Source organism: Physeter macrocephalus, chromosome 12 (assembly GCF_002837175.3).
Source record: "Physeter macrocephalus isolate SW-GA chromosome 12, ASM283717v5, whole genome shotgun sequence".
NCBI classification, from domain to species: Eukaryota; Metazoa; Chordata; class Mammalia; order Artiodactyla; family Physeteridae; genus Physeter; species Physeter macrocephalus.
In genome coordinates, this window is record NC_041225.1 from 63,616,811 (window position 1) to 63,631,392 (window position 14,582).

Sequence of the window (14,582 nt, forward strand, 5' to 3'; positions counted from 1 at the left end):
GGGGGCGGGGGGGGGGTGGGGGCGGGGCGGGGGGGGGGGATGAGATCATTCTCCCATTTTAGAGATGGGGAAACTGAGGATCTGATGAAGCCGACTGCCAGATGCGGAGCTAGAATCCAGACCTCCTAGCTTCTGAAGGCGTGCCCTTTCCACACCACAGTGTGAGTGCTCTGTGTTTTAGAGTGTACGTTTCAGACCCCGGTTGCCCTTTAATTAATTAATTAATAATTATTATTTTTTTGGCTGCACCGCAAGGCATGCGGGATCTTAGTTCCCCGACCAGGGATCAAACCCATGTCCCCTGCAGTGGAAATGCGGAGTCTTAACCACTGGACCGCCAGGGAAGTCCCCCTGGTTGCCCTTTAGAATCACCTGGGCAGCTGCCAAAAAATTCCATCGCCTGCCTGTTCTGCTCCTCATTGAAATTGAAATCAGAATCGGGGAGTGGGAGCGGGGCCAGGGCATCAATATCTTTCAAAGCTCCCTTCAGAGAATCTAGTTCACAGCCAGGCTTGGAAACCATGGCCACAGTTGGGATCATTTCCCCCAGTGCTGGGTTCCTCATGCCCCTACCTTCTTTCCAGCCCTGGCCATCAGAATCTGCCTCGTCCCAGTCTGGCCAGACTGCCTGCAAGGTCCATTGGTGCCCTTAGCTCAGATGGGTTTCACTGTTGTTTTGCAAAGTAACTCCCCTGGGACGCTGCCACCCTGGCCCGATCCTCATCCTCGGAGCTGACATCTCTTGGCCCCCCGCCCCCCCAGAAGAGGTGTGATTAGGGAGATGGGGAGGCAGGCGGCTTTGACAGAGGAAAAGCAAACAGCTCAAAGGGGTGGCAGGCTGCATTTTATTCATTGTTAATTTAAACACCCCTCAAGCCCTCTCTTGGAGTGTTGCTCGGAAAAATAAATGTATTGTCTAAGAAACCCTGCAGGCTTGCCCCGCATGCTCTAACCCCCTCCTGAGAGAATGGGTAGCATAGAAAATGATTTATAAAGCAAGTGGGGAAGCTTCCCTAGGGAGGAGGTGGGGGGAGGCTGACAGAAAGGGGAAGGGGGTCTTGGGCCAGGTCGGTGCAGAAACCTCACCGCTTCAGTGATGAGACTGGCTGGGCTCGGTACCTGCAGGTGTCAGAGCTGCTCCAGGGGCGAGAGTCCGGGCCCTGAGTCCATGCCGATGAGCCCGTCCTGGGGGTCAGGAGTAGTGTCAGCAGCCCTCCCCGGCCCCGGAGTGGAGCCTTTGGTGGCACCAACCAGCACATTTTATAACAACCGTTCCAACAAAAAAACGGGCCCCAGCCAGCGCCTCTTCTGGACTCAGAAGTGCCTCAAGCAGTCTGTCTGAATGTGCTTTCCAGACAGTGTGCGTGTGGAATTGTGCTTTTCGTTTGTGAAGAATGTAAAAAGTTACAGTAAGGTGGAGCCGCCTGGCCCATGGCTGCTGTGGTCTCCGCCTCTGTGGGCTGCCGTGGCCAGGAGGGCTCGGGCGCCCCTCACCCAGGGCGCAGGGAGAGGGATCTGCTAGGAGGCCTGTCTGAGAGGTGGAGGAGCCTGTGTACATTCAGCAGCTGTTTTCCAGGGTTTGGCTTGGGTTTGGTCACTGGCATCTGTGTAAAACACAGATACATGCAAAGTGTCCATGAAACTCCCCCAAGACAGGGAGGAATTTTCCAGGCCCCTGCAGATCTCCAGGGAGTTAAAAATGCAAAATCCTTCTCCTTAAAGTGGCCCAGACCAGGATTTTTTTTCCGTGGGGAAAGGGGCTAGTAGCTCTTTATAAGGCTGACGTGTGTGTGTGTGTGTGTGTGTGTGTTGTGTGTGTGTGTGTGTACACGCATGTGTGTGCATGATGCTGTGATGTGTGACACTCCTGGCAAAGCCCAGGACTTCGTGGCATTTCCCACAAGCTGAAGGCCTGAGGCTGCCTGAGCCTTCCAACTCCTTCGCCAGGCCCAGAGGTGCTGACTTCAGTCAGAGGACACAGGGCCCTGACCACCTGGCCTTCTTAGAGAGCAAGGGCACCAAGGGCGGCTCCTTCCCTGCCTGCTTAGCTCTGAGAAGGCCCAGCTGCAGTCTAAGATCCTGGCCTCTGTGTGGCCACAGCCGAGTGACAAGAGCCCATGCTGTCTGAGAGCCCGTGCTGCCTTTACGGGAGCCCCAGAGCCCCAGCACAAGAGGGGTGAGTGTGGGCCTCAGGTTAGGAAGCAGCTCGTGGAGCCTGGGGACATTATGATTACAGTGAGCTACCAGCTGTGGGTCAGACTGGAGACCCCTGCATGGTGGGAGAGGCCACAGCATCTAAGAGGAAGGGGCCCTTTCTTAGCCTGAGGTTCAGAAGAATCTGCACCAAAGAAAGGGTTCCCTATCAATGTCTATAATCCTGAAACGATGGGAGGACCCCCATCCCAGCTTGTCAAGCAGGTCTGGTTCTCTATGCTCGCCCTCAAGCAGGATGTCAAACAAGCCCTTTAGGCATGGGTCTAGGCTCCAACAAACCCCCTGACCTTGGGAGCCCGGCTTTTCCCAGCAGCCCCTGGCATCTGGGGGACTGAGCCCTTTGGCCTGAGGTAAAGGACAATGATGATTGAAAAGGGCAGTGGTAGGGGGGAACCAGGGGAACATGGACAAAAATACGTGCATACCACTGAGTCCTGAGCTACCATTGTACACTAGAGGACTGGTGTTTCTCTGTGAGGTTGCTGAGCAGGAAGGGTCCCTTTCCTAGCTCCCTTGAACCATGCTTTCAATTCCTTCAGCAGCGTACTCAAGCTGCCTGCAATTGCCTCCTTCCAAAGCCAAAGCATAGGAAAAGAAGTGAAAACAGCTAAGGCTGCAGCATGAGCAACTCAGAATAGACTTTAGGAAGCAGTGGTGACAGAGAACACTGCCAAAGAAGGTTATGAGCTTTCCTTCTCCGGAGGCAGGTCCTGTTCCTGCCTGTGGGGATGGGATTCTCTGCAGTCCTGCGTGCTGGTCAGCAGATTGCCCGGATGCCTTTTTGGCCTGTCTAGCTCAAGGAGCTATGATAACTGTGTCTTAAGCCTCCTGTTGTCTTCCTGGGGCTCACTCTCTCTGGGTTGGCTGCTATTTTGCCTGCTATTAAGTCCTCATGGTCTAGATGTCTCTGTCATGGGGATGTCTACTTTCCCCTCTGGATAGCTCAGATCCCCAAATTATTTCCTGTTGCCTAGGTGACACCTCTAACTGGATGCCTTTTAATCTTTCCTTCTTTTAAAGGGATAAACCTGATACTTTATTTCTAGGTCCTGTTAGAGGACTCTGCCCTAAATAATGCGTGCCTCTCTAAGCACAGTGTGACCGCAGCCGTTGCTCAGATGGGGGAAGGGTGGCAGTGTTGGGGAGGCTCATGGAGCTGGCCTGGCTGACGTCACAGTGCATCCTGGAAGCGTGGCTCTCTGGAAGCCTACCCTTCAGGAACTGGCAAGACTGACTTCTGTCCTGGCCAGCTCCTCCTCACTGGCTTCACCCCCAGCTTACAGTCTGTGTTTAAAAACCAATCCCAATCCAAATTAGAAATTATCCCTCACCCCCCAAAAAAGAAATTACCCAAAGTAGCTGGAGAGTTACTCAGATCTTAACTTGTTTTTTCCTTCCTGCCATGAAGTGGAAGGGGCGAGGGGAGGCTGACATTCAACTATGACTCTTAATGCTGTGTGTGTGTGTGTGTGTGTGTGTGTGTGTGTGTGTGTGTGTGTGTGTGTTGGAGTGTTCTAGGCACATATGCTTCCTTCACTGCCAGGGAGGGAGATTTTACTGCTTTTGATGCCTCTCAGGCAGACAGTGTGAGGTGTCCTGGTGCTTTCCTAAGACTTCCTGTCAGAAGCTGTTTATATACTGGTGGGTCACACTGTGTCTGACTAGACTCTGGTATTTGTCCTTGGGATCGTCATCTTTTTGGATGAGAAAAAATGGGCCAAAAGAGTATTGTTCCTTTACAGTCCAAGACCCCCATCTCTTCAACGAAGGCTGGGTATCTGGCCTTCCTCCAGGTCAGTGACCTCCTATGAGGTAGAGGGTGAGTCTGGGAGAAGCTGTCCTTCACCTTGAGGATCATCCAGAGCAAAACTTTAATCCTAAACTTGCTTCCATCCACCAGCTCTCTCCCTCCTGCCTTCCTCCACCTCCAATACAGACTGTGTGTGTGGAAAAAACACATTCACTTGAATATTAGTGGGGGCCAAAGAGGGTGTAGAATGGGATGTGTCCCAAACACATCATGGGCTCTGGAGTCAAACTCTCTGACACTTGCCGGATGACTGCTTTGGTTCCTGGTGCTGCAGGCCCTGGTGCCCACCAGTGTAGCTGGCAGAGCCCTGAGGCAGAGGAGGGGCAGCTGGAGGGGGTCCTGCGCTCTGCACCCTCGGGCTCTCTAAAAGGGAAAAAAAGATAAGAAACAATCCACACCAACAAAGAAAAATCTTGTCTGAGAAGACTCAGACATTCCTGGTTAATAACAAAAACGCATTCCCGTGGATGATGCTGGTGAAAGGAAGGAGCGTTGAGGGGATTCAGAGATGTGCCCTGAGCCTCAGAGATGAGCCAGCTGAAGCGGAGCTGGGCTCCTGCAGCCTGAGCGCTCCCGGCCCTGCAGGCCACTCCAGGCTTTCCCTCTTTAAAAGGAGTTGCCCTGTGTGCTGTGCTAAGTGGACTAACTCCAGGCTGAGAAAGGCCTGCTGAGCCCCTTTCCACTGCAATTCCCAAATCTCTGGGAAATGCCACAGTCCGCAAGTTGGTGCTATGTTTCATCCCATTGCATAATACTACGCCATTCTCTGTGTGTAGCGGCTGTACTATATATATACATCAGGAGGCAGCATATGGCTCTCCCCGTCCCCACCTGTCATAACTGTGACTATATCACTTCTGACGACCAGAAGGAAGCTGCTGGGCTGGGCCAGGATTCTAAATGCTGCGGAGGTAATTCAGAGCCATGAAAAGTTGCACCATATGCTGTGGGGTTGCCAGCTGCTTACGTGCACTGAGACGGGGTTTAGTGCCAGTCTGCAAAACCCGGGGGTGGCTCTCTTCTCACTGCCGTGTGCACCGGGTGAGGGTCTGGGGTGCCACTTTTTCTCTCCCTGGAGGAGAATCTGCTGGGGACCACAGTTCTCCAAGAGGGAGCCCATAAGGAAAACAGGCTCCCCCAAAACCTGCCCTTGATAACATCAGGCCAAATAGTATTTCTTTAAAAAAAAATTTTTTTTTTTTTTTTTTGGTTTCATTTTATTGGATAAAGGTTAAGAAAGCGCCAGCGTCTGAGAGAAGGAAAGCAAACGCCGCCCGGCTGCACCCCAGCCTGGTGAGGGTCCGTGGCGCGGCGAGGCACACGTCTACCTGGAGGCGCTGGTCTCGGCCAGGCGGTTGTTCATGATGCCCAGCGCGCCCACGCCGCCCGAGAAGCCGTTCTGGCGCGTGTTGACGCACACGCTGCGCGGGTAGCCGTTGGCCGTCTCGGACAGCTGCTTCTGCAGCAGCGCCAGCGACACCTTGTTGGAGGCCGTGAGGTCGCGCATGGAGATGAGCTCGCCCGACAGGCGGCGGCCCTCGGCGTCGCTGTCGCGGGCCGCGGGGTCGGCGCCGAGCGCGGCCAGGCGGCGGCGCAGCCGGGAACCCGGGGTGATGGCGTTGCGCCGGGTCAGGGGCGCGCCGGGCGCCGGGCAGCAGCGCGCGCAGCAGCGGCAGCTCAGCTTGCGCAGCATCCAGTTGAGCACCTGCTTGATGAGGATGGAGATGACGTTGAAGAGCGAGTAGATGCAGCACACGCCGAGCAGGATGAAGAGGAAGTTGCCCAGGCGGTAGAGCCCCTGGTTCCGGTAGGCGGCGTGCTGGCTGCTCACCAGGTCCCCGAAGCCGATGGTGCTGAAAGTGACGAAGCAGAAGTAGAGCGAGTCCACGTAGTCCCAGCCCTCCACGCTGGTGTACATGGCCGAGGCGCAGCAAGACAGCAGCACGGCGAATAGACCCAGGATCAGCAGCACGTGGTACACCGAGGGCTTCCAGCCGGCCAGGCAGTCGGCTTCCGAGAGCGCCGAGCCGCGGCGGAAGGTGGCGGGCAGCAGGCCGCTGCGGCGCAGCTGGCGCTCCCGGCAGGCGCGCATGATGAAGGCCAGCAGCGAGATGATGCGCTCCAGGAAGAGGTTGAAGAACAGGATGGTGCCGGCACAGCCGAACAGCCCGTAGGCGATGAGGAAGGCCTTCCCGCCCACCGTTGCGGGGGTGGTCATGCCGAAACCTGTGGAGACCAGAGCAGGGGTCAGCGAGGTCCTGGCTGAGCAGGTGGTCCCCACCCTGCGCGGGGCAGGCATCTGCAGGTGCTGACATGGCTCTTATGCTGAGTGGCATCGCTCAAGTGGTATTTAGACATTTCTCTCCCTTGGTGGCACTAGATATGGTTCCTAATCTGGGCAACCCCTAAACTGATGGAGGAGACATGGCCCCTCGTCTGGCGGGGGGGGGTCTATAAATCAATATGGGTGAGGCAAGATGGTCACTAGGAGGGACCCATCAGGACACACAAAACGGAAACCACTGCACAGATGCAAACTGCTGTGATGCCCTCAAACCGAACAAGTGTCACCTGGTCTCCCATCCCTCAAATTGTTTTTTTAACGTATCAGTGGCACACCTGGGCCTTGTTAGGACAGACTTCCATAAAAGCTTCATTTTATGGGATTGCTGGGGACGAGGTAGGGTGTGTTCAGTCCAGGTAGCTCTATATTTGATGGTCTCTGAAAAGGGGTTTATGAAACTGACAAATGGATTGTTTGAGAATGAGTCCCCAACCTTCAGAGAGTAAGCGTGGCTCTGCCATTGGACATCAGCTCCTTCTCACCCGAGGACCACCATCACCCTTGCTCACACTTGTAGCCAAGGGAAAGGTTTTGGCCCCGCTGGGTCCTGTGCTGCCGTGTGTCTGGAGTGGCTTTTATCCTGACAGGTCTGCTCTGTGCCAGGGCAGCTGCTCAGTGCTTTGACTCTTGTAATTAAGTCTTAATTTACCCATTCGTTCAAAGCACAGTCTTTAAGGGAGCTTCTTTATCAACTGATTTCTGCGGAAGCCTTGGCTTCCCGCCAGGATGCTCGGCCCCCTGTCATCCAGGGCAGTGCAGAGTGGCAGCTCTGCTCCTCCAGCCTGAGCTCTCAGCCAGCTGCCGGTTGTGATGTCCTTGTGGGACCCATGCTGCCTGCCTCTGGTTATGGGAGGAGATGTAATCCCTTAGCATGAAGATCCACTCCTTCCTGGAGTCTGAGCAGAAAATGCATCATCTGTCTGAGTGGCACAATAGCACCTGTCAACACCTCTGTAGCAGAAGTTCAGGGGCATCCCTGTTTAATGCATGCCCGACGTCCGGAGGTCTACCTGTGCACTCTTAGTGGAGTGGCACCAGCTCTGGGAAAGGGGTGGCTTACCATTTCCCTAAAAAGGCCAGAGAAAGTTTTTTTCAGAATGATCCCTTAAACTTGGATGCTAATCATTGTCTAGATTCCTTGGAGGAAATGCCCAGTTGCCCGACACTGTCTTCATCTTATGCTTAATGACTCAAAAGTTAGGAGAAAATCTTATCATGATACCTCTGTTGAGGAAGATGGATTATGTCCCTAGATTCAGAATTTGGCCGTAAGAGTGTGAAAAAAGCCAAACTAGCAGTGTAACCAGGAACTCAATACAGGGATTTTGCTACACTTTAAAGCCAAACTTAAGTTCTTGAATTCATGAAGAAATCAGCTCTGAATCGATATGACTGTACGTGGAGTGGGAGTGTTTGTATTTGTGTGTGTGTATATTTATAAAAAGTCCTAGGTTGATAACCCAAGTGTCCAACAGCCTCACTCATAGTCTGTTCATACAAGGAAATACTATACAGCAAAGAAAAAGCACAAACCACTGCTACTTGCAACAACATGAATGAATCTCACAAAAAGAATGTTAAACAAAAGAAACTGGACACAAAAGAAGTATTCCATTTGTATAAAATTCAAAACCAGGCAAAACCAAGCTACAGTATCTTTTTAGGGATGCATACTTGGCTGGCAAAATTATAAGGGAAATCGAGGAAGTAATTTTGAGAAAAGTCAGAATTGGGGTTTCCTCTGGGGATGGCAGGGTGTGGTGACTGGAAGGGGACCCAGGGGGACTTGGGTGCTGGAAATCTTCTGTTGATCTGGGTGGTGGTTACATGGGTGTTTGTTGTATAATAACTTTCAAATTGTGTGTTTTATGATTTCTTTGTACTGTCATGATAAGAAAAACTTCAAAATGCCTAGACTATTAGAACTGTGAGGGACCTTAATTCTGGCCTGCCCCTCGCTGTATAGGTGAGGGAGCAGGGGCAGAGGGGACATGACCTAGAGCTTGTGGGGGACAGATGCCATACATGTGTCCTGGCTTCTAGCTTCGTGCTTAGACCATCATACACAGCACTGCTGCTACTCATGAAGGGAAAACAACACCTTTCGTACGGGGATCACTTGGCTAAATTCCTAAAGAAATGAAAAATCCTGAGCCTGGAATATTAATACTATGCCTAAGAGGATATTGAACGGGATTTTCCTATTTTTGAGAATTTTCAGCTAAAGTCTTAAAGCTAAGAGTGACATGTAATATGTTAGCCCTCATTCTAAAGAGAAGTTTTAGATACATCTATGTCATATCGATTAAAACAGAAAAATGGGTCTGGTGACTAGTAACCCCTACTACCCACTTCCAGGCTGTACAGAAAGGTTAGAAATTATCCAGGGATAATGGGAGACGGTCCTGAAGTAGGAGGGGTGCTGTGGCACCCGCAGGTCTAGAGATGGTGGTGGTGGTGATGGTGAAGAGAACGTCAGGCTGCAGCAAGGGCAGCCTGGCAGCTCATTTCCCAGTGGATGCTGGCTGAGCTGCAGACACTTGAAAGCTTACCCAGGAGCACTGGAGTGGGGAGCATGGTGAGGGTTTCGGGAGAGCCAGAGGTGTCTCCTGGAGTCTGACGCTGTGCTGGATAGTTCTCTGGGTCAGAGGCTGACCAGAGCAGCCCACACAGGCAGGGACAGGAAGAGGGCACCAGTGGGAGCAGTCTATACTCCCAGGGCACCTTGCACCAAGGATGGGGGAGAGTGACATGGGTCAAGCAGACTCTGCAGACGGCAGCCACGTCTGAAGAGACTCTGCCCGGGAGGGCTGCCTGCTGGATCAAGGGTGCCTGAGGGGCGGAGGGCAGGGGACAGCATGCAACGTAGTCACAGGAAGCACCACCCGCTCAGGGAAAGGTGCAGGGCAGTGGTCTCTGTATTGGGGAGGAATCTCCAAAGACCCATATGAGCTCCACGAAAGGGCATGTCTGTCCTAGCAGTGGGCGTTGTGATGCCACCAGCAAAAGCTAAGAAAGGATGATAGTGGCACCAGTGATGTAAGACCAAGAGGAAACAAACAGATGACTCCTCCCACACTGCAGGTCCCTGAGCTGGGGGCCAGGCCAGACCTGGAGGGAGAGGCTGAGCTTTGATTAGAAGTGAATTTGAAGATGGGATTTAGATTGGGTTGCACATCTGAGAATGGGTCTCAATTTTAAAACTGGAGGTACTTAAAAAAATATTATTTGGAAAACTCTAGCGTCTATCCAAGATGTTGTTAAGGAATCCAAAGGAGAATGCTTCAAAACCATAGATGAAGACAAAGCCATTTCCCGTGCCAGCCCATTTAATAAACCGGTTCCAAAGGCCCACCATGCACAGTGCCAGCCCCGCAGGTCTCGTTTCGCTCCATCTCTACAACCTGTGAGGGAGGCACACCCCTGTTTAACAGATGAGGAGACCTCGGGTCAAGGGGCTAAGTAGTTGTCATGGCCGCACAGCCCAGAAATGGTGGGGCGGAGCCTGAAGCCCAAGTTGGCTGGTGTCTAACGTCCACCTTCTCTCTGCCGCCCTACACTGTCTTCCGAGGGCACCGCAGGGCCTCCATGCCTCTTAGAAAACCAAGAGGGCTGGCAGCTGGGAGAGCACTTTCACGTGGGCAGGGTGGCTGACCCTCGGTCACAACTCCTGTCCCCAAGAGTCCACTCTCCTCTTGTGGCTCTCTCTCCACTGACGGTTGCTGGGGAGAGAGGCCACCGCTCGTCCCTTAACGTCTTCACCAAGGTGGACTCATCCCTTCCCGTGGCACAGCTAAGACAGCGGGGCAATTCAAACCAGACTCAACCCAGGGCTTGGGGACAGCAGAAGGAGTGAGGCACAGAGGGGACCACTGCTTCTGGCCCACAGTCCAGCCGGTCGCCCCCAGGCAGGGGACTCACCTGCCCGCTGGGCTCCTGACAGGACTGCCCCTGCCTGACCTACCCCCGAGTCAAAAGCCATCTCCACTCTCGGGGACCATCTTCAGATTCCTCCAGACTCCTCCATGATTGGGCTCCTGCCCCAGCACCCCCTTTAGAGTCTGGGTTTCTTGCTGAGGATCTGCCTCTTCCCCGGATGACAGAACCCAGAATGAGACTTGTTTTTCCACCCACGCTTCCGCTTCCCCACAGGGCTGTGGCCTTTGCCAGGGCCTCTACACAACAGCACCACCAGATATGCACCTGGAGCCCCGTCATCTACCTGCTCATTGCTTTTTCCAGCAAACGCTTACTGAACACCTGGTTTGGCAGGCCTCGGGCTGCGCTCAGGGCTCTGGTGGAAAACCAGACAGACACCCGCACAGAGGATCCGGGCTGCCTTCTTAGAGGTTTTGCACAGCTCCCCACCCCTCTGCAGCCAGTGGCTCAGCCCTGGGCCAGGGCACAGCTTTACCCTGCTGCCCCCATGCAGAGGCTGGGCCAGACCTGTCCTGAGGTGTCCTCATGGCTGTGACTTCCAGGCCCAAAATGATGCCAAGCGCTTGACTGGCTGTGGCACTGTCTGCCCAGAATGAAGGGGACAGGCAGGTCAGGAGGTTCTCTGTCCGGCACAGAGGGCACCCAACACAAGTGTCTCTCTCACTGCCCCGATTCCTGAGGTCTGGCTCCTGTGCCCACTTCACCTCCCTTTGCTTTCCTACAGACCCACGTCGGCTCAGCTCCAGAGGCAGGGCGGAGGGGGCACAGTCTACCCTCCTGCCCCATCAACGCCAAGAGGCTCAGAGCTCTGGGCTGCTGAGACCCCCGGGCCGGGCGTCTTGCCGAGGGCAGTAGGGTCCGTGCCCACTGCTGCTGCCTAGCCAGATGCTTCCCAGGGTGGGAGAACAGCCCCCCAAGCTCTGGGGAGCCAGGCTGGCTCTGGAGAGGGGCCTTGAAGCTTCAGCCAGAGAAAAGGCAAACCCAGCCACCCCGAAAATCCCCCTTTCCCCCACTCACACCCTGCAGAGGCAGGCGTAATCTGTCCCCGGGTTCGCACCAAGCCTCTATTTTGTTTATGCCACAATTGATCTGCCATCCCAGTTTGCAAAGAGCAGACACTTGGGGGCTTTATTATGCCACTTTGACAAAAGCTGTGAAGCTCATTCCCACAGCCTGTCTGGTGCCGCCTTCGCGAATAGGGCCCTGGTGACAGGGCCCCTGGAGTTCAGCTCCGAGAGCCTGGAAGTGAGATGGAGAGACCAGCACTGGTCTGAATTGGGCCCTGGGTGGCAGCCTCTCTGCTGGACACTGGACGCATGTCCACTCATCCAGTCCCTCCAACCACCCTGAGAGGGACGCATCATCAACTCCAACAATGCAGGCAAGGATGTGGGCCAAGGCAACTGAAGATACTCGGCCGAGTTACCGTTTGTAAGTGTCTGAGCTGACCCTGAAGCCCTTTCCACTGCGCCAGATGGGAAGCCTGAGCTCATCACCTTGGGGGCTTTTTCCCACTGGCTCTGCAGTATCAACTTGGTGGAGGGGAAATATAATTTATAATCCAATCTGGGATACTTTTGAGAGCAAATAATTACCCCAGGACAGCAGGTGTAAACCAGAGCTGATCCAAGCAATTGGGATGCATGATTAAAATGCAGATTCCGAGGCAGGTCCCACTCCAGAGGCTTATTTAGAGGGACCCAGGAATCTACATTTTAACAAATGTCCCCTGATGATTCTAATGTGAATGTGCTAAAGCCCTTCCTTTAAGAACCAATATTATGCTGTATCCCTGATGACCCTACTGGTTGGAATCTGCCCAATTTCAAATATTTTGATTTAAATTTCTTTTTTAAAAAAAATTTTCAGCTTTATTGAGTTACAGTTGACATATAAAACTGTAAGATATTTAAAATATACATCATGATTTGTTGGCTTAAATTTCAAGTGACCTAAAACCCTTTCTGTGGACATTGCAGCCGTCTCCTTAACAACCATCAACCCACCCCCCCAACCTCAAGTGTAGCAGCCAGGCCCCTTGGAGAACTGACCCAACTGCCAGGGGTGGGCTCCATTAGCCTAGGCCAATCAGGAAAAATCCAGTCCCTTACCATGACTGGCTCAAGGATGGATAGGCCTAAGCCAATCAGTGCAGGCCATTTTCACGGCTACAGAGACTTGCTCAGGAATGGGCACGTGACCCCATTCAGGCCAATCAGATGAGAGGAGAGTTTCTCTGATAGTTTCTGGGTTAAATGCATCTCACTTTTTAAAAAATATTTATTTTATTTATTCATTTTAGTTTATTTATTTTTGGCTGCACTGGGTCTTAGTTGCAGCACGTGGGATGTTCATTGAGGCACGAGTGATCTTTCGTTGCGGTGCACGGGCTTCTCCCTCTCTAGTTGTGGCATGCAGGGTTTTTTTTCTTTCTCTCTCTCTAGTTGAGGCCCATGGGCTTAGTTGCCCTGTGGTGTGTGGGATCTTAGTTCCCGACCAGGGATCGAACCCACATCCCCTGCACTGGAAGGCAGATTCTTTACCACTGGACCACCAGGGAAGTCCTTAAATGCTTTTCACTTTTAAGAGCTTCCCTGGGTGTGGAGGGAGCAGGAGGTGGCCCCAGGAGTGGTTGGCGGCCACCTGTGGCCATGTGGAGCCAGCCTTAGATGAAGCTGACACTGCAGAAGGCTGCCGAAGTATCCTGAAAACCCTAATGAGCTGTCCAATCAAACTGGCCAGGCTGCCTGACTTACCCTTGAACTTCCAGTTACATGAGCCCATAAATCTCTCTTCCCGCCTAAGACTTCTGTGACAGGCAACCAAACACACTCCAGCTGGTGCCGATGGTTAAGGGCCTGGTTAAACATCCCAGGGTCAAGGAAATGGTATCAGACTTGAACTCAAAGCTTTGACTGCTGTTGTAGCCTCTATCAGCCAAGTGATCGAAGCAAGTCACTCTAACTCCTCTGAACCTCTATTTCTTCATCTGTAGAACGCCGACCTCCTGATGCGAGCCCTCTCTGTCAACTGTAATACAACCTGCCAATGGGTGTTCCTCAAGATGAGACAGTAGACTTAATGCGAGGTGGAGAGAATGCCCATGATTAAGAAAAAGAAATTTTAAGTAAAGTGAAACACGTTTATTTACTGCTGGACTTTTTAGAGCACTCACCGTGTTAATGTGATTTATGAAACCACCAGGGCTATGCTAACACTATCCAGTGTTCCCCAAACTAATTTGACCACCGAATGTATTTAGTCACCTCAGGTGACTCGAGTATTTCAAAGAGTAATATTTGGGAAATGCCATACTCTATCCTCATGAAGAACTAAGGATGAGGCATTTAAAAACATTCTCGAGGGTTTCCCACGTTTTAAAAAGTCACTGCAACACTGCAATGCCTGTTCAGTGCCTGGCATGTAGAAGGTGTTGGGCCACGTCTGGCTGAGTGAATGAATAGACTGTCACTCTACCAGTTTGGAGCAGTGATTCTCAAACTCGATTATCTAGGACCCACCTGGGGATCTTGTTAGCTTCTGGGGTGGGGCTCACAATTCAAAATTTCTAACCTGGTCCCAGGTGAGGGCACTGCAGCTGGTCAGTGAACCTTATTTTGAGTCCCAAGCACAGATGACTTATAGTATTAATTACCTTCAGGGCCCTGTCTCCACAATGAGATTGGGAACCCCTTGGGAATAGGGACCAAATAATATTGGCTATTTGGAACTATAGGTTATATGGGCTGTTCAGGTTTGAATCCTAGCTCCACTACTCCCTAGCTGTGTGTCTTTGAGCAAATTAATTGACCTTTCTGTGCCTCATTTTTCTTATCTGTAAAGTGGAGATGATGATATTTGTATTTTTGTACTCAACTGAGTCAATATGTGCAAAACACTTAGAATAGTGCCTAGCACATTAATAAGCCCTTAATAAAGTCTTCTTCTTTCTATTCTCCACAGTGAGCAAGGGAATCATGTATGAATTAGGCATTGATAGTTATTTGTCGACTAAATAACTGAAAATAAAAGTTTCAAGAACATCTCAAGGGTGAGAGTTAAATATCAGGGAGAGTGAGAAAGCTGAGGTGTGGGGTTGGTGGGCAAAGGAGGGGAAAGGCCCCATTAGGACTCATCAGATAAAATACAGGACTCCCAAATAAATATGAATTTCAGATAAACAAATCACTTTTTTTTTTTTTTTTTTTTTTTTTTTTTTTTTTTTTCGGTACGCGGGCCTCTCACTGTTGTGGCCTCTCCCGTTGCGGGGCACAG

General features: G+C 52.1%; 1 protein-coding gene across 3 annotated transcripts in view; it reads right to left on the bottom strand.

Moving 5' to 3' along the window:
• Positions 1-833: 833 nt before the first annotated feature.
• The window catches only part of KCNK12 (potassium two pore domain channel subfamily K member 12), a 59,830-nt gene continuing 46,081 nt past the window's right edge, over positions 834-14,582 (bottom strand). For 2 of the 3 annotated variants that reach the window (XM_028497217.2, XM_028497218.2), the window contains exons 2-3: positions 5,353-6,250; positions 834-4,387 (exon numbers count right to left, since the gene is read on the bottom strand). In XM_028497217.2, coding sequence (XP_028353018.1) covers positions 4,186-4,387; positions 5,353-6,250 — 1,100 coding nt within the window. In that variant the 3' untranslated portion in view covers positions 834-4,185. Of the gene's footprint in view, positions 6,251-14,582 lie in introns of all 3 variants that reach the window. The other variant, XM_024118680.3, reaches the window with a different exon arrangement.